The sequence below is a fragment of the Salminus brasiliensis genome, chromosome 20, assembly GCF_030463535.1.
Source record: "Salminus brasiliensis chromosome 20, fSalBra1.hap2, whole genome shotgun sequence".
Classification (NCBI taxonomy): domain Eukaryota; kingdom Metazoa; phylum Chordata; class Actinopteri; order Characiformes; family Bryconidae; genus Salminus; species Salminus brasiliensis.
The window spans coordinates 22,314,556-22,334,800 of NC_132897.1; the positions used below are offsets into that span (position 1 = coordinate 22,314,556).

The following is a 20,245-nucleotide window of genomic DNA, read 5'->3' on the forward strand; positions in this document are numbered from 1 at the left end:
ACCACAGACAGGGAGACGTCGAGATGGAGGACAGAGGGGAACTGACCTCCAGCTCCAGAATGTAAAACTTCTACATTTTCTTGATGGATATTCTTTTCTATTTCTGCATCTTGTGCATTCTGCTTGAACAACACCAACTCTGCTGCTCTGTTGCGTCTTTGTTTGTGTGCAGGAGTAGACTTGGGTGTTATTTTAGGGCCTTCATGGTTCTAGTGGTCGCGCTGGACGCTGTGTTCATGGGTCTGGAAACAGACCGTGAACTTAAAGCTGCGTATTCAGCGTTGTTCGAGGTGAGTGAACTGAAGAAATTCCACGTAACCTAATTTTACAACATTTATATAGATGAGAGAGGGAAGGAGGGCAGAGAGCATGTATGTATGTGTGTGTGTGTGTGAGAGAGACTGGATCACAGTGCGTTTATTGTGCTTAATCTGTTCCTCAGGGGGCTGATGTGTTTTACCTGGTGGTCTTCATCTTGGAGTTCATGGTGAAGGTGTACACGGAGCCGTGCGGTTTCTGGGGAAGTGGAGCCAACATCTGCAACACCGGGTTCCTGCTGCTGTCGCTGATCTCCAGGGCAGACGGGTCATACTGGGTCTTCCGGATCCTCAGGGCTTTCCGGATCCTGAGAATCGTCTTTATCATCCCCAGTATCCAGGTAAAGTGCATGATGGGAATGAGGGGTAGACAGTAGAAAGTTACTCAAACAAAAGCAGAATAACCTCGGGAGGTGTTTAAATGAGGTGTCCACAAACATTTGGACATAAAGTGTATAATAGCGCTTGTTTTCCACAATTCTAGGTTATTGATTGTTATCACGTGCCATTAAGAAAACAGAAGACACATTTCCGATACTCTAACGTTATGATGTGCTGTTTTCCAGGACCTGGTCTTGATCCTGTTCCAAGGCCTGAAGACGGCCGCGTATGTGACGGCCATGATTTTCTTCATCTTGCTCGTCTTTGCCGTCGCCGGAGTGCAGCATTTCGGGACCGCGGACCCCGAGAACTGGGGGGATATGGGTGTTGCGTTGCTCTCCACCTTGAGCGTGGTCACAGTGAGTCAAACACAGTCAGCTGCATTCACAGATACTGAACATCCAGAAAATACATACGTCTACATACGCTCACGGAGCACTTTATTAGGAGCCAACTTGGACACCTGCTCATTCATGCCAGAAATGTACACGCACGCACTAGGCGAGAGACTTTCACACTCGCCTTTTCACAACAATCCGCACATTTCACATTAGTTCAATTAGGGGATGAACTTTATTTCCACCATTATTACCATTAACGTTATTGCTCTGTTGTAGATTTCAGGCTGGCTGGAACACCAGGACAGACTTCATAGTCTAGGGATTGCCTACAGCGAGCTGTTTTTCATCATCCTGATCCTGATAGGCAACTTCATGTTCCTTAACATGTTCACGGGATTGGTCATGGTAAGTCTCTCTTTTGTGGAGTTCTTTGACTTGTCTTTTACAGTCATTTGTTGTCTAGAACGTCTATGGTCCAGATACCCAGATTAAGCCAAAGCATAGACAGAAGAGCCTTTTTAACAGTGAAGCATCAGTGATGATGCAGTTTAGTTTAAGACGATTCACTGTCATCTTAGAATATTCTGAGTGAAAACATGCTCTTTAATGCTTGAGGCGTCGAACGCATCGTTGGAGGAGAAGAAGAGTCTTTCAAAGGGTTTTTTTTTTGTTCCGAAACTAATCGTATGTTCTGAGAAAAGTAGCTTTAGTCTTTATCATCATTCATGAACTGTTTATTCTCTCTAATTTCAAACAGCAAACATCTAAGCAAATAAAGATGCAGAAGATGGAAGAGGAAGATCTGCAGAAAAAGAGGATGCAGAGAAAGCGAAAGGAGCAGCTGCTTCAGAGTCCGGTAAGTCATTCAGCATTGAGCTGAAAATTTTTTTAAATCCTTTCCACAAGTGTTTCTTTTCTACGATGATGTGTCTAAACTGTAGCGCTGTTTCCATCTCCTACAGGCAGAGTATTTTCACCAGCTCAGACTGAAATATCAACAGTCTGACAGCGCTGACTTCCTCGAACCGAAAGAGGTCTGCACGAGCTTGACGTGGATCAACCTGTATCTGACCACGTTAGAGAAGCAGGAGGAAGACATGAGAAAGTAGGCAATTGGAGAGCACACACACACACACACACTCATTCAGGTTTAATAGATGTTTTGTTTTTTTAAAGTGAGGATTTGTTTGGATCTTTGATATTTTAGGAGGTAAAACTGTCTCTATTCTATTATAGTGATCTGATAAAACAGTGGAAATGAACTCTGAACAATACAACACCAGATAAACTGCACTAGATGTGTAAATTACCCCACAACCCTGCACCCACTCTGCTATGATAGAATACATCCATGTTTATACACTCCACCCCCTCACTCTGATAGGTTGTAGGCATGTGTATAACCCCGCCCACCTCAACGCATCCATTTATTAATCATCTTTACAGTGTGATAAAAAAAAAACTACATCACCTCCAGCCCGTGTAGATGTGTGACTTTATGGTGCTAACATTATCATGTGTGTGTGTGTGTGTAGGCTGAAGCAGATCTCTGACGATGCTCTTCGTATCCAGCGTGAACTCCTGGAGCTGGACTTGGAAGAGCAGCGAGGAAGAGCAGCGAGGAATGTCCCTGCTGGATCAAAGCCAGGACTCCAGAAACGCAAAGCTAAAAGCGCTTGGCGTTTGGTAATGGCTGCAAAAAAGTTTGCTAAACAACACCGTAGCAAACGCCACTGAAGCAGCAGCAGCATCTTCTTAACAAATCCCGTAGAACAGCATAGAACCATGTGACACAGCTCAAGTTCCACCAACATTGTCACCAAGCAGCTTTAAAGAGCATAGCAACCACGTACAACTGCATAGCAATGATGTGAAACAGCAGAGCAATACCCTAGTGAGCGCATTCCATCCACTTCTGAGACCAAAGCAACTGCTTGGCAACAGCATTGCAACTGCCTCTGGGTGAGTGTAATGTGACCTCACTAGCGGGTAAGGAGCTATGAGCTGGTGCGGAAGGTTGAGAGATAGCAGCTATATATAGTATATAGTTCTGTTCGCCTTCGCTCGCAGTTTAGGCTGAAGGCTCTGGACATTGAGGGTCTGTCTTGGCTGACACGCCTCTTCAATGTAGCATGAATCCTGGGAGCAGTGTCTCTGGATTGGCGAACCGGGGTGGTGGTTCCCAGCCTCTCTGAGAAAGTCTTTTCCAGGGTACCTCCAGGATTTGATCCTGCCCGTGGAACAGCAGAGCAGCTCTTCTCTCTCCGTCAGGTAGTTGAAGGAACATGAGGATTTGCCGCCCCGGTCTTCATGCGTTTTCTACACTTGGAGAAGGCTTATGATCGTGTTCCCCAAAACATCCTGCGGGAGGAGCTCTAGGAGCACGGGCTTGGCGGGTTTGCTAACGCGAGCCGCTCGTTCCTCGTACTCCCGGTGTCGGAGCTGTGTCTGCCTGGCTTCCACGTGCGGAGGCCTTCTGCGTGCGCTTGAACTGTTTACCGGGCATCAGCGACTTTGGATGAGACCCCGAGGATGACCCAGGACCCGCTGGATGGATTGTATTTCCTGGCTGGCCTGGAAGCATCTAGGGGTCCTGAAGAGGAGCTGGTAGAAGTGCCTGGGGACAGGGATGCCTGGGTGGCTTTGCTTGCCCTATTGCCTCTGCGGTCCTAAATTGGACTAAGCGGGTCAGAAGATGAGAATAAGGAATCACAGATCTAATTCATGTGATTCATTCACAATACTTCTGGGCAGTATTAGGCTCTCGTCTATGTGTCCCTTAGTTATTTCTTTCATTGCATGCTTTTGTTGCGTGGTTTTGCTCTCCCGTGTCAACCAAAGGAGGATGGTTCCCCCTGTGAGTCTTGGTTCCTCTCAAGGTTTCTTCCTCTCCATCTGAGGGAGTTTTTCCTTGCCACTGTCGCCGTTGGCTTGCTCGCTTGGGGCTTGGACCCGGATGTCTGCTGATTTGTGACAATGCTTGTGCAGCTCTTAATGGCCTAACGACCGCATGGCAACCACCAAGAAACACCCTCGCAACCACATAGAAACACCAAAGCAGTTACAGAACCACCACCTAGGAATTGTTTCAGGAATTCCAGGAATTCTTTAGGAATCACTCAGTCACTATATTTATTAAAATTCAGTTATTGGACCATGAGGAACTGAAGGAAAATCGTGTGCCTTTTAGTCTTATTAATAGAACTCATAATAATTATTAAAGACATTCTTACCATGTCAGTACCATGCTTACGGATTATAGGGAGTAAAGGGTCAATCCCGGGTCTGTTATTATTGAATCTTCTTATGCTGCCGCTGGGTTAAAATAGTCCGGAAGCATGGTATCGACTTTAATTGCTATGCTAACGACACCTGTACTTCCAACAAGACCATTTGTCTCCAGAACAGAACAGACTGTCTTAAAGACATAAAGAACTGGATGCCCCACAACTTACGGTTTGCTTAATCCAGGTAAAACAGAGGTATTACTTATTGATTCAAAGATGGGTAAATCTATTTATATTGCTCTAAATTTAGATGGATTCTCAGTCATAACCAGCACTACTGTAAGACACTTTAAATTCTGTCTATCTAATCTACTTCTTTGACAGGAGGTACATCAGTCTATTCAAACTCCAAAACACTTCTTCATTTTCTCCTTTCTTTTCTCTCCCCATGTGCCGAGCTGCTCCCTGCTAGCTGCTGACGCCAGACCATTTGTGGTTGGATCCTCCTGCCTACCCATGGGATCCTGTCCTGCTGTATAACCCCCCCCCCCAAATCGTGTTGCTGCTCTCCTCCTGACCCCTTGTGTTTTTCCCTCCTTTCTGTTTTCTTTCTCTCTCTTTTCCATGTAATGAGATGCTCAGTTCCAACTGTTCCATCCCGGTACCGCCAGACCTGGCTCTCCACCACCCTGCTGCCTGATGTGCCGCTCTGGGGCCCAGCATTGATCCCTCCTCACCTCACTGCATGACTATGCAGTGACTATGAAATAAATTTGAATTGAACTGAATGGAAAATTGAGTTGTGTAAGGTCTTGGCTTTGGGTTTGTTCTTCAGCTGGGTTCATGTACACTGATATCAGTAAACACCGATTGTGGTGTTAGCTCAATAATGCTGGGAGAGTCTGCAATAGGCAGACATGTTTGTGGTAAATATGAACACATTTCATCAATGCTCAAGCTATTACTTTACTGTAAATCTGTAGTGATGAAGTAGATCTAATATGGTTATCCTGCGAGTCTTGAAAAAGTTCAAATAATGAAAGTAAAAATGTAAATACTTGGGTTCTTTGACTCACAAACTGAAAACAGGCTGATATTAAATAGTCATTTTACTCTCTTTAAACATCTGATTTATGATCTCACCAAACAGTTTATTAGGAACACCTCATGCAGTTCTCTTTATCAGCAGTGCAGGGTATAAAATCATGTAAAGGCAGGCCAGCGGCTTCAGGTAATGTTCGTATCAACCTTCCCAATGAGGAGGAGTACTAAAAGTAATCTTTGTGATTTTCAGCATAGTGTGGTTGTGTTGGGGCTAAATAGGCTGGTTTTTGAGTTATTCTAGAACTGAGGAGATTTTCATGTGCAACAGTCTCTAGAGCTCACTCAGATTGGTGCGATAAAGAAAACCCATCCAGTGAGTCGCAGTTCTACAGATGGATACACACCTTGTTGAGGAGCTGAAGACTACAGTACAACTGTGTACAAGTGTGTTGAGCAGAAAAGCCTCTCAAACCGCACAACACGCTGAACTGTGAGGCAGATGCACTACAACAGCAGACGAGCGTGTCGGCTTCCACTTCTGACAGACACATAAAGCAGGCTTAGACCAGACTATCTACCAGACTATGGAGTTTGACATGTTTCAAATGTGGACGATTAAAAAACAAGTACATCATCCTGAGGGACACACACCAAACATCCCTGCAATGTGCTGCATCATCATGCTTGTGTATTGATTTAGCTGTTTGTGCTCGGTCAGTCCGTTAAAAATAATAATAATAAATAAATAGACATAGATGACTCGATGCAAGAACGTTTATTCAAACAAGGCTACACTCAGGAAGAGGCAGCAAAGGTACAGGGACAAAGTAACGTGGGCAAAGCAAAGACACACACCTGAGGCCGGAGGGAATCCTGGAGCTAGGCTAGCGTACCGGGACTGAGAGGGAGGCGCAACGATAACCAAGACCTACAGGCAGCGCCTGGGGAAACTGGGGGAAAGCAAAGCTGCGCTCGTCAGGCGCCAGAGAACTTACGTGACGCGAGACCGAGAGCTGAGAGATCAGCTGCAGAACCCAAAAGGCAAAGGCAAAACAGAGCTGGTAACGAGGCTCGCCCACGAACGGTACTACTAACGTGAACCTGCATAGAGAGGAAGCCTCTCTGAAGACCTCGTGGACTCTTGAACTCTGCCGCACTCGGTTAGCTCGGTTTACTTTCTGCAACCAGCACCACGAATACATCCACTTCTCGCCAAAGAGCGCCTAGCGCTCGCCCCTTATATACACCTCAGCCTCAGGTGAACCGTGCTAACAGAACAATGAGCATCAATCGAGCGCACCTGACATTAGCCAAAGTACGCGAAGTTAGACACGAACGTAAATACCAGAATAAGAGTCCTCATGAGAGTCTGCGGGCGCGGCGACGCGGACATGACAGCTGGGCGTTCAGGAACAGTATGTTGGCCTCAATTTCATCTGAGTGAGAACAAGACAAACAATTCGGCTCAAACAGAAAAAAGCATTTATTAATCCACTATAGTAAAGACAGTCAGCAGGAAAATAGATCTAAATAAAGCTACATCTTTGCTCAAACTTCGCTAGGGAGTATAGGTATGCGTCTGCAACTGGGGGAGTCCGTACATGTGGGTGTAGCAGTGTGTACGTGTGTGTGTGTGTGTGTGTGTACGTGTGTATTTACGAACGCGCGCGTCTGGCGCGCCGAGAACAAAGGAGAGGTGTGAGGAGCGGCGGAGCTTTAGCGACTCTCTTTTGTAACCCAATGATGTGTGTATGATCTCAAAAGGTGCGAGGCTTCATCCAACTCACGTGGCAGAGTGGAACAAAAGCCAAGCCCTCGGAGGGAGATTTAAACACACGGGATGGCGAGAAGAATCCACGAGCAATAGTAACCACGCAGCTCAGGCTAGAGAAGCGCGTCCACAGCTCCGCGAGGGGATCTAGCAGTGAGTTGGTCTAAAATAAGGCTTCTTAAGGGTCAGAGTCCCTTTAGATCAAAGCTCACCAAAGTCATTCGAAATCAAATGCTACAACCAAGTTAGTCGCGTGAGATAGGAGGACAAGAAAAGGAGAAGATCGCAAAAGTAACTCGTGTGCCCGCGAGGAGAGCGCGAGACAACAGGGCTGATCAAACGCTGTACTTCCTTTAATCTAATCAGCGTAAACAACAACAACAATCCTACAATCTAGTGGATCACTGTTTCCAAGAGCACCAACATCCAATAATCTACTGAGTGCCTCCAACACCGCCCCGATTCACAGTCTTACTTTTAGAGGAGAGTCCGGCTCGCAGCTCGAGGAATTTCTCGTCTCCTGAAGGTCTCAGGCGTGCGGTCCGTAGTCGGAGGTTAAATCCCTGATCCCTCGTAGTTTGTCCCGGGGATGATTCTGGAGCTCCGGCCGTCAGCGATGTTCCGAGGTCAGCTGTTTTGGTGACAGATGAGGAAACTTGGCTAGCATCCAACACAATAAGTGGCCCCCTTCTCTTGCGGCTACCACCAAGTGGGCGACGTGCCAGAAAAAGGGAACAATGGGTGGTCGAGGGATTTAAAGGTTTCACCTGGGTGACGTAGTACTGTAGGTACGCCCGGTTCTGTACAGTATCGGAAGGGAGCCCCCTATCTGTGGAGGCAGAGCACTGACACGTTTCAAATGTCTGGATTATTTGCACGTTATGATCCAGCTCGTCAGGAGCCGGTCCACGGTTTACGAGCTAAATGCACAGCTGCCTGCGTTTGCTAGAGACAGGCCCATTTTCCTAAAACAACAAACAAAAGCCCATTGCTCCTAAACTACACGCCGGAGTTGGAACAACTACTCTACAGACGCTGGTAACACACTGCTCAGAGAACACTGCACGCTTTAGAGGAGAAGCCTGCGTGTTTTCCCTGCTGCAGCCTGGTGTAGAGCTCCGTACATCAACATGGACCTCAGGGTTTACAGTAGTTCTATGTAAAAATGCAATAGATCTAATTGCTGTTCGTTGTCCATAGCAACACAAAGTACAGCAACATAACTATTATACAGGAGATGTAGAACATGGACTTTAAAGGGACTTGAAAGATGTGCAGCTCTTCCTCCAGGGGGAATTGTTGCTCATCTGTCTGGGACGCCGGGACTGGGGAGAAGAATTCGAGTGATTGCACAAAGAAATGGAGTTGTTGTTTTGTGGGCTGGTTCTTCAGCAGAGTGTGATGTAGAAATGAAAGGGTGGTTTATAGCTGTGCAGCACACAGTTCAGCCTCGGGCGATTCCGAGCCGCCGCCCACATACGGCCCAAATAACGACTTCCGCCTCGTTTGGTTCACGTGTTTGGTTCTTTTCATGTGTATCGGTTCGTGATTCATGTTTGGTTCATTGTGTCGATTCAGTGTCTCGTTTCATGGTCACGTGTTTCGCCTGAGGCTGGGGGTACTTCAGGAGCCTCGACGCTTCGTTCGAGGTCGAGAATTGCGTGTTTGGAGGCTTGGGTAGCCCGAGAGGTTCCCGTTACTGCTCACGGTGTGTGTTTAGGCCAGCTTCGGCTCGACTCCCTCGTTCGCGAGCTGGCCACCCGGCCGTTCAAGGATTCAGCAAGGCTCGCTCGCCGAGATAGACCCGCGCTCACGCAGCAGTGCCAGGTTTGGTCGGCCTAGACGTTTTTTGATTCTGCAGCTGGTCCCTCAGCTCTCTTCCCCCTCTTATTAGTAGCCTCAGCGCCGGTCCAGCGCGTCGCTAGTTCTCCCCTGGTTAGCCCAGGCTCTGCCTGCAGGGTCTCGTTAGTTTCCCCCGCCCCCCATTTGCCCGCCCCTCTCACAAGCTCAGCTCCCAGAGTCCCCCAGTCTCAGGTGTGTTTTGTTGTCGCCCTCTGGTTTGTCAGGTTTGTGTTGTGTTCACATGTGTTGCCCTGTAGCTGCTGCTGCTGCTTTTGCCTTATTTTGCCCCCTTGTATTATCTTGGGTTGTGTTAATAAACTACGTGCATTGGACCCATTTCTAAAGGATAAAGGATAAAGGATAAAGGTGCACGTATTCGTCACTGTACAGTGTGGACTGTACAGCGAAATGTGTCCTCCGCATTTAACCCATCTGGTAGTGAATACACACTCACACACACACACGTGTTAGGGGCAGTGAGTACACACACACACCCAGAGCGGGCAGCCAACTCCAGCGCCCGGGGAGCAGAGAGGGTAAAGGGCCTTGCTCAAGGGCCCAACAGTGGCAGCTTGCCGAGCCCGGGAATCGAACCCACAACCCTGTTATCGATATCCCGGCGCTCTAACCGCTGAGCCACCACTGCCCCTTTCTGCGAGTGTTCTTTGTGTCCGGCCTAACCTGCCATGACAGACCCCCAATACTGAACAGGGGCAATCAAATGATGCTTCTTCCACTGCCTCTCACTAGGAGTGGAGTTGCTTGGACATTCAAAGCTAAAAAGAATGTACCATAGTCAACTTATTTACACAGAAAAGTGCACATAACGGCCGTAAAATGGCACCGAATGCAAAAAAGGGCAAAAAAGATGGAGAAACCACCAAATGTGTAAAAACGCATCAGGTGCGACAAACGCACAAACCACGCTGCCAGAAAGTTACAAAAACGCACAGAATGCATTAAAACACATGTAGGGAAGTCCCTGGTAGTTGACTCCTCAGCAGCCCACACACAATAGAGATGGTCACTGAGCATGTTACTTACCTGGTGATCCTGGGAGAACGAGAGCGCTGGTGAGTGGGTCTTCTTCTAGGAGGCGACAAGATCCGTGGTTAACCTAGAGTGGGGAAGAGACACAACCAGTAACCCCAGGATAGTGCAAATAGTTATCGTTGCTTATCTTACCGGTATACATCAACATAGCCATAAACAAGACGTGCAAATAATACTGGTATAGAAGAGCGTAAATACTGTCTGTATGTTATCGTTCGTATCGTCATTGTTTATGTGATGACCCCTGTAGTAGACACAGCTAACATGCTTCAAGCGTACCCGTTGTAAATGATTGATTATGTAAGTTTATGTACTTGTGTCGTTTAGAATCTGCTGAATCCTTGCCAGATCTAACCCTCTCTTTATTCCTGATGTGAAGACCCGCAGGGAGAGCTGTTATGGCAAAGCTCAGTTCTGTGGGGTGTTCAGAAAGGTTCTGAGACTATACGATAGGTCTCTAATCATTAAATGAATGGATGAGAGTAAGTGTAAAGATCATCACTCTTTATGTTTATTAAACACAACAAAGACAGGCTTCCAACTCCAGTAACACTACATTGGTGATTTAGGTGAAAATATTATATACAACTATTTCATAAAATATAATTGGCCATAAATTGCAACTTATTAAAAGATGACTTTTACAACAATATCTTAAAAAAAAAAAAAAAAAAGCTAAATGAATGAATTTAAATGTGTGATATTTGATATTTACCTTCTATAAGACGTGCTATCTGTATTCAAGTCAATGTATCTGTATTCAAAAGTCTACATTTATTATATTTGTGTGTAAAATTGTTATAGTTTGTGTGAAATACTGTTACCGTTCCCCTGACAACCCTTTTGATCGTCATACTGAATCAAATGAAGTGCTTTAGAGTGAATCGCCATGAAGCAGTGTCACCATTCTCACAGCTGAGCGCGTTCTGGCCAGTGTGATGTCATAATGGTTCTGATTCTGGTCGTCATGGTGATGTGAATAAAAAGCCTGCGTCAAGGCTGGAAGACCACAGACAGGGAGACGTCGAGATGGAGGACAGAGGGGAACTGACCTCCAGCTCCAGAATGTAAAACTTCTACATTTTCTTGATGGATATTCTTTTCTATTTCTGCATCTTGTGCATTCTGCTTGAACAACACCAACTCTGCTGCTCTGTTGCGTCTTTGTTTGTGTGCAGGAGTAGACTTGGGTGTTATTTTAGGGCCTTCATGGTTCTAGTGGTCGCGCTGGACGCTGTGTTCATGGGTCTGGAAACAGACCGTGAACTTAAAGCTGCGTATTCAGCGTTGTTCGAGGTGAGTGAACTGAAGAAATTCCACGTAACCTAATTTTACAACATTTATATAGATGAGAGAGGGAAGGAGGGCAGAGAGCATGTATGTATGTATGTGTGTGTGTGTGTGTGAGAGAGACTGGATCACAGTGCGTTTATTGTGCTTAATCTGTTCCTCAGGGGGCTGATGTGTTTTACCTGGTGGTCTTCATCTTGGAGTTCATGGTGAAGGTGTACACGGAGCCGTGCGGTTTCTGGGGAAGTGGAGCCAACATCTGCAACACCGGGTTCCTGCTGCTGTCGCTGATCTCCAGGGCAGACGGGTCATACTGGGTCTTCCGGATCCTCAGGGCTTTCCGGATCCTGAGAATCGTCTTTATCATCCCCAGTATCCAGGTAAAGTGCATGATGGGAATGAGGGGTAGACAGTAGAAAGTTACTCAAACAAAAGCAGAATAACCTCGGGAGGTGTTTAAATGAGGTGTCCACAAACATTTGGACATAAAGTGTATAATAGCGCTTGTTTTCCACAATTCTAGGTTATTGATTGTTATCACGTGCCATTAAAAAAACAGAAGACACATTTCCGATACTCTAACGTTATGATGTGCTGTTTTCCAGGACCTGGTCTTGATCCTGTTCCAAGGCCTGAAGACGGCCGCGTACGTGACGGCCATGATTTTCTTCATCTTGCTCGTCTTTGCCGTCGCCGGAGTGCAGCATTTCGGAACCGCGGACCCCGAGAACTGGGGGGATATGGGTGTTGCGTTGCTCTCCACCTTGAGCGTAGTCACAGTGAGTCAAACACAGCCGCATTTACAGATACTGAACATCCAGAAAATACACACGTCTACATACGCTCACGGAGCACATTATTAGGAGCCAACTTGGACATCTGCTCATTCATGCCAGAAATGTACACGCACGCACTAGGCAAGAGACTTTTACACTCGCCTTTTCACAACAATCCACACATTTCACATTAGTTCATTTAGGGGATGAACTTTATTTCCACCATTATTACCATTAACGTTATTGCTCTATTGTAGATTTCAGGCTGGCTGGAACACCAGGACAGACTTCATAGTCTAGGGATTGCCTACAGCGAGCTGTTTTTCATCATCCTGATCCTGATAGGCAACTTCATGTTCCTTAACATGTTCACGGGATTGGTCATGGTAAGTCTCTCTTTTGTGGAGTTCTTTGACTTGTCTTTTACAGTCATTTGTTGTCTAGAACGTCTAAGGTCCAGATACCCAGATTAAGCCAAAGCATAGACAGAAGAGCCTTTTTAACAGTGAAGCATCAGTGATGATGCAGTTTAGTTCAAGACGATTCACTGTCATCTTAGAATATTCTAAATGAAAACATGCTCTTTAATGCTTGAGGCGTCGAACACATCGTTGGAGGAGAAGAAGAGTCTTTCAAAGGGTTTTTTTTTTTTTTGTTCCGAAACTAATCGTATGTTCTGAGAAAAGTAGCTTTAGTCTTTATCATCATTCATGAACTGTTTATTCTCTCTAATTTCAAACAGCAAACATCTAAGCAAATAAAGATGCAGAAGATGGAAGAGGAAGATCTGCAGAAAAAGAGGATGCAGAGAAAGCGAAAGGAGCAGCTGCTTCAGAGTCCGGTAAGTCATTCAGTCATTGAGCTGAAATTTTTTTTTTTAAATCCTTTCCACAAGTGTTTCTTTTCTACAATGATGTGTCTAAACTGTAGCGCTGTTTCCATCTCCTACAGGCAGAGTATTTTCACCAGCTCAGACTGAAATATCAACAGTCTGACAGCGCTGACTTCCTCGAACCGAAAGAGGTCTGCACGAGCTTGACGTGGATCAACCTGTATCTGACCACGTTAGAGAAGCAGGAGGAAGACATGAGAAAGTAGGCAATTGGAGAGCGCACGCACACACACACACACACACACTCATTCAGGTTTAATAGATGTTTTGTTTTTTTAAAGTGAGGATTTGTTTGGATCTTTGATATTTTAGGAGGTAAAACTGTATCTATTCTATTATAGTGATCTGATAAAACAGTGGAAATGAACTCTGAACAATACAACACCAGATAAACTGCACTAGATGTGTAAATTACCCCACAACCCTGCACCCACTCTGCTCTGATAGAATACATCCATGTTTATACACTCCAACCCCCTCACTCTGATAGGTTGTAGGCATGTTTATAACCCCGCCCACCTCAATGCATCCATTTATTAATCATCTTTACAGTGTGATAAAAAAAAAACTACATCACCTCCAGCCCGTGTAGATGTGTGACTTTATGGTGCTAACATTATCATGTGTGTGTGTGTAGGCTGAAGCAGATCTCTGACGATGCTCTTCGTATCCAGCGTGAACTCCTGGAGCTGGACTTGGAAGAGCAGCGAGGAAGAGCAGCGAGGAATGTCCCTGCTGGATCAAAGCCAGGACTCCAGAAACGCAAAGCTAAAAGCGCTTGGCGTTTGGTAATGGCTGCAAAAAAGTTTGCTAAACAACACCGTAGCAAACGCCACTGAAGCAGCAGCAGCATCTTCTTAACAAATCCCGTAGAACAGCATAGAACCATGTGACACAGCTCAAGTTCCACCAACATTGTCACCAAGCAGCTTTAAAGAGCATAGCAACCACGTACAACTGCATAGCAATGATGTGAAACAGCGGAGCAATACCCTAGCGAGCGCATTCCATCCACTTCTGAGACCAAAGCAACTGCTTGGCAACAGCATTGCAACTGCCTCTGGGTGAGTGTAATGTGACCTCACTAGCGGGTAAGGAGCTATGAGCTGGTGCGGAAGGTTGAGAGATAGCAGCTGTATATAGTATATAGTTCTGTTCGCCTTCGCTCGCAGTTTAGGCTGAAGGCTCTGGACATTGAGGGTCTGTCTTGGCTGACACGCCTCTTCAATGTAGCATGAATCCTGGGAGCAGTGTCTCTGGATTGGCGAACCGGGGTAGTGGTTCCCAGCCTCTCTGAGAAAGTCTTTTCCAGGGTACCTCCAGGATTTGATCCTGCCCGTGGAACAGCAGACCAGCTCTTCGCTCTCCGTCAGGTAGTTGAAGGAACATGAGGATTTGCCGCCCCGGTCTTCATGCGTTTTCTACGCTTGGAGAAGGCTTATGATCGTGTTCCCCGAAACATCCTGCGGGAGGAGCTCCAGGAGCACGGGCTTGGCGGGTTTGCTAACGCGAGCCGCTCGTTCCTCGTACTCCCGGTGTCGGAGCTGTGTCTGCCTGGCTTCCACGTGCGGAGGCCTTCGGCGTGCGCTTGAACTGTTTACCGGGCATCAGCGACTTTGGATTAGACCCCGAGGATGACCCAGGACCCGCTGGATGGATTGTATTTCCTGGCTGGCCTGGAAGCATCTAGGGGTCCTGAAGAGGAGCTGGTAGAAGTGCCTGGGGACAGGGATGCCTGGGTGGCTTTGCTTGCCCTATTGCCTCTGCGGTCCTAAATTTGACTAAGCGGATCAGAAGATGAGAATAAGGAATCACAGATCTAATTCATGTGATTCATTCACAATACTTCTGGGCAGTATTAGGCTCTCGTCTATGTGTCCCTTAGTTATTTCTTTCATTGCATGCTTTTGTTGCGTGGTTTTGCTCTCCCGTGTCAACCAAAGGAGGATGGTTCCCCCTGTGAGTCTTGGTTCCTCTCAAGGTTTCTTCCTCTCCATCTGAGGGAGTTTTTCCTTGCCACTGTCGCCGTTGGCTTGCTCGCTTGGGGCTTGGACCCGGATGTCTGCTGATTTGTGACAATGCTTGTGCAGCTCTTAATGGCCTAACGACCGCATGGCAACCACCAAGAAACACCCTCGCAACCACATAGAAACACCAAAGCAGTTACAGAACCACCACCTAGGAATTGTTTCAGGAATTCCAGGAATTCTTTAGGAATCACTCAGTCACTATATTTATTAAAATTCAGTTATTGGACCATGAGGAACTGAAGGAAAATCGTGTGCCTTTTAGTCTTATTAATAGAACTCATAATAATTATTAAAGACATTCTTACCATGTCAGTACCATGCTTACGGATTATAGGGAGTAAAGGGTCAATCCCGGGTCTGTTATTATTGAATCTTCTTATGCTGCCGCTGGGTTAAAATAGTCCGGAAGCATGGTATCGACTTTAATTGCTATGCTAACGACACCTGTACTTCCAACAAGACCATTTGTCTCCAGAACAGAACAGACTGTCTTAAAGACATAAAGAACTGGATGCCCCACAACTTACGGTTTGCTTAATCCAGGTAAAACAGAGGTATTACTTATTGATTCAAAGATGGGTAAATCTATTTATATTGCTCTAAATTTAGATGGATTCTCAGTCATAACCAGCACTACTGTAAGACACTTTAAATTCTGTCTATCTAATCTACTTCTTTGACAGGAGGTACATCAGTCTATTCAAACTCCAAAACACTTCTTCATTTTCTCCTTTCTTTTCTCTCCCCATGTGCCGAGCTGCTCCCTGCTAGCTGCTGACGCCAGACCATTTGTGGTTGGATCCTCCTGCCTACCCATGGGATCCTGTCCTGCTGTATAACCCCCCCCCCCAAATCGTGTTGCTGCTCTCCTCCTGACCCCTTGTGTTTTTCCCTCCTTTCTGTTTTCTTTCTCTCTCTTTTCCATGTAATGAGATGCTCAGTTCCAACTGTTCCATCCCGGTACCGCCAGACCTGGCTCTCCACCACCCTGCTGCCTGATGTGCCGCTCTGGGGCCCAGCATTGATCCCTCCTCACCTCACTGCATGACTATGCAGTGACTATGAAATAAATTTGAATTGAACTGAATGGAAAATTGAGTTGTGTAAGGTCTTGGCTTTGGGTTTGTTCTTCAGCTGGGTTCATGTACACTGATATCAGTAAACACCGATTGTGGTGTTAGCTCAATAATGCTGGGAGAGTCTGCAATAGGCAGACATGTTTGTGGTAAATATGAACACATTTCATCAATGCTCAAGCTATTACTTTACTGTAAATCTGTAGTGATGAAGTAGATCTAATATGGTTATCCTGCGAGTCTTGAAAAAGTTCAAATAATGAAAGTAAAAATGTAAATACTTGGGTTCTTTGACTCACAAACTGAAAACAGGCTGATATTAAATAGTCATTTTACTCTCTTTAAACATCTGATTTATGATCTCACCAAACAGTTTATTAGGAACACCTCATGCAGTTCTCTTTATCAGCAGTGCAGGGTATAAAATCATGTAAAGGCAGGCCAGCGGCTTCAGGTAATGTTCGTATCAACCTTCCCAATGAGGAGGAGTACTAAAAGTAATCTTTGTGATTTTCAGCATAGTGTGGTTGTGTTGGGGCTAAATAGGCTGGTTTTTGAGTTATTCTAGAACTGAGGAGATTTTCATGTGCAACAGTCTCTAGAGCTCACTCAGATTGGTGCGATAAAGAAAACCCATCCAGTGAGTCGCAGTTCTACAGATGGATACACACCTTGTTGAGGAGCTGAAGACTACAGTACAACTGTGTACAAGTGTGTTGAGCAGAAAAGCCTCTCAAACCGCACAACACGCTGAACTGTGAGGCAGATGCACTACAACAGCAGACGAGCGTGTCGGCTTCCACTTCTGACAGACACATAAAGCAGGCTTAGACCAGACTATCTACCAGACTATGGAGTTTGACATGTTTCAAATGTGGACGATTAAAAAACAAGTACATCATCCTGAGGGACACACACCAAACATCCCTGCAATGTGCTGCATCATCATGCTTGTGTATTGATTTAGCTGTTTGTGCTCGGTCAGTCCGTTAAAAATAATAATAATAAATAAATAGACATAGATGACTCGATGCAAGAACGTTTATTCAAACAAGGCTACACTCAGGAAGAGGCAGCAAAGGTACAGGGACAAAGTAACGTGGGCAAAGCAAAGACACACACCTGAGGCCGGAGGGAATCCTGGAGCTAGGCTAGCGTACCGGGACTGAGAGGGAGGCGCAACGATAACCAAGACCTACAGGCAGCGCCTGGGGAAACTGGGGGAAAGCAAAGCTGCGCTCGTCAGGCGCCAGAGAACTTACGTGACGCGAGACCGAGAGCTGAGAGATCAGCTGCAGAACCCAAAAGGCAAAGGCAAAACAGAGCTGGTAACGAGGCTCGCCCACGAACGGTACTACTAACGTGAACCTGCATAGAGAGGAAGCCTCTCTGAAGACCTCGTGGACTCTTGAACTCTGCCGCACTCGGTTAGCTCGGTTTACTTTCTGCAACCAGCACCACGAATACATCCACTTCTCGCCAAAGAGCGCCTAGCGCTCGCCCCTTATATACACCTCAGCCTCAGGTGAACCGTGCTAACAGAACAATGAGCATCAATCGAGCGCACCTGACATTAGCCAAAGTACGCGAAGTTAGACACGAACGTAAATACCAGAATAAGAGTCCTCATGAGAGTCTGCGGGCGCGGCGACGCGGACATGACAGCTGGGCGTTCAGGAACAGTATGTTGGCCTCAATTTCATCTGAGTGAGAACAAGACAAACAATTCGGCTCAAACAGAAAAAAGCATTTATTAATCCACTATAGTAAAGACAGTCAGCAGGAAAATAGATCTAAATAAAGCTACATCTTTGCTCAAACTTCGCTAGGGAGTATAGGTATGCGTCTGCAACTGGGGGAGTCCGTACATGTGGGTGTAGCAGTGTGTACGTGTGTGTGTGTGTGTGTGTGTACGTGTGTATTTACGAACGCGCGCGTCTGGCGCGCCGAGAACAAAGGAGAGGTGTGAGGAGCGGCGGAGCTTTAGCGACTCTCTTTTGTAACCCAATGATGTGTGAATGATCTCAAAAGGTGCGAGGCTTCATCCAACTCACGTGGCAGAGTGGAACAAAAGCCAAGCCCTCGGAGGGAGATTTAAACACACGGGATGGCGAGAAGAATCCACGAGCAATAGTAACCACGCAGCTCAGGCTAGAGAAGCGCGTCCACAGCTCCGCGAGGGGATCTAGCAGTGAGTTGGTCTAAAATAAGGCTTCTTAAGGGTCAGAGTCCCTTTAGATCAAAGCTCACCAAAGTCATTCGAAATCAAATGCTACAACCAAGTTAGTCGCGTGAGATAGGAGGACAAGAAAAGGAGAAGATCGCAAAAGTAACTCGTGTGCCCGCGAGGAGAGCGCGAGACAACAGGGCTGATCAAACGCTGTACTTCCTTTAATCTAATCAGCGTAAACAACAACAACAATCCTACAATCTAGTGGATCACTGTTTCCAAGAGCACCAACATCCAATAATCTACTGAGTGCCTCCAACACCGCCCCGATTCACAGTCTTACTTTTAGAGGAGAGTCCGGCTCGCAGCTCGAGGAATTTCTCGTCTCCTGAAGGTCTCAGGCGTGCGGTCCGTAGTCGGAGGTTAAATCCCTGATCCCTCGTAGTTTGTCCCGGGGATGATTCTGGAGCTCCGGCCGTCAGCGATGTTCCGAGGTCAGCTGTTTTGGTGACAGATGAGGAAACTTGGCTAGCATCCAACACAATAAGTGGCCCCCTTCTCTTGCGGCTACCACCAAGTGGGCGACGTGCCAGAAAAAGGGAACAATGGGTGGTCGAGGGATTTAAAGGTTTCACCTGGGTGACGTAGTACTGTAGGTACGCCCGGTTCTGTACAGTATCGGAAGGGAGCCCCCTATCTGTGGAGGCAGAGCACTGACACGTTTCAAATGTCTGGATTATTTGCACGTTATGATCCAGCTCGTCAGGAGCCGGTCCACGGTTTACGAGCTAAATGCACAGCTGCCTGCGTTTGCTAGAGACAGGCCCATTTTCCTAAAACAACAAACAAAAGCCCATTGCTCCTAAACTACACGCCGGAGTTGGAACAACTACTCTACAGACGCTGGTAACACACTGCTCAGAGAACACTGCACGCTTTAGAGGAGAAGCCTGCGTGTTTTCCCTGCTGCAGCCTGGTGTAGAGCTCCGTACATCAACATGGACCTCAGGGTTTACAGTAGTTCTATGTAAAAATGCAATAGATCTAATTGCTGTTCGTTGTCCATAGCAACACAAAGTACAGCAACATAACTATTATACAGGAGATGTAGAACATGGACTTTAAAGGGACTTGAAAGATGTGCAGCTCTTCCTCCAGGGGGAATTGTTGCTCATCTGTCTGGGACGCCGGGACTGGGGAGAAGAATTCGAGTGATTGCACAAAGAAATGGAGTTGTTGTTTTGTGGGCTGGTTCTTCAGCAGAGTGTGATGTAGAAATGAAAGGGTGGTTTATAGCTGTGCAGCACACAGTTCAGCCTCGGGCGATTCCGAGCCGCCGCCCACATACGGCCCAAATAACGACTTCCGCCTCGTTTGGTTCACGTGTTTGGTTCTTTTCATGTGTATCGGTTCGTGATTCATGTTTGGTTCATTGTGTCGATTCAGTGTCTCGTTTCATGGTCACGTGTTTCGCCTGAGGCTGGGGGTACTTCAGGAGCCTCGACGCTTCGTTCGAGGTCGAGAATTGCGTGTTTGGAGGCTTGGGTAGCCCGAGAGGTTCCCGTTACTGCTCACGGTGTGTGTTTAGGCCAGCTTCGGCTCGACTCCCTCGTTCGCGAGCTGGCCACCCGGCCGTTCAAGGATTCAGCAAGGCTCGCTCGCCGAGATAGACCCGCGCTCACGCAGCAGTGCCAGGTTTGGTCGGCCTAGACGTTTTTTGATTCTGCAGCTGGTCCCTCAGCTCTCTTCCCCCTCTTATTAGTAGCCTCAGCGCCGGTCCAGCGCGTCGCTAGTTCTCCCCTGGTTAGCCCAGGCTCTGCCTGCAGGGTCTCGTTAGTTTCCCCCGCCCCCCATTTGCCCGCCCCTCTCACAAGCTCAGCTCCCAGAGTCCCCCAGTCTCAGGTGTGTTTTGTTGTCGCCCTCTGGTTTGTCAGGTTTGTGTTGTGTTCACATGTGTTGCCCTGTAGCTGCTGCTGCTGCTTTTGCCTTATTTTGCCCCCTTGTATTATCTTGGGTTGTGTTAATAAACTACGTG

The 20,245-nt window shown here is 46.8% G+C and overlaps 2 protein-coding genes across 2 annotated transcripts; both read left to right on the top strand.

The window, feature by feature from the left end:
* On the top strand, positions 1 to 2,360 carry LOC140542076 (cation channel sperm-associated protein 3-like). Its single transcript, XM_072664908.1, has 7 exons — positions 1 to 61; positions 173 to 290; positions 443 to 658; positions 884 to 1,057; positions 1,316 to 1,444; positions 1,797 to 1,895; positions 2,002 to 2,360. Exons 1-7 carry the CDS (start codon positions 24 to 26, stop codon positions 2,146 to 2,148), a joined length of 921 nt encoding a protein of 306 aa, XP_072521009.1. The 5' UTR covers positions 1 to 23; the 3' UTR covers positions 2,149 to 2,360.
* An 8,622-nt stretch (positions 2,361 to 10,982) lies between these two features.
* LOC140542373 (cation channel sperm-associated protein 3-like) lies at positions 10,983 to 13,140 on the top strand. The gene is made up of 7 exons (XM_072665323.1): positions 10,983 to 11,043; positions 11,155 to 11,272; positions 11,431 to 11,646; positions 11,872 to 12,045; positions 12,300 to 12,428; positions 12,785 to 12,883; positions 12,994 to 13,140. The coding sequence occupies exons 1-7, from the start codon at positions 11,006 to 11,008 to the stop codon at positions 13,138 to 13,140; spliced, it is 921 nt and encodes a 306-aa protein (XP_072521424.1). The 5' UTR covers positions 10,983 to 11,005.
* Positions 13,141 to 20,245: the final 7,105 nt, after the last annotated feature.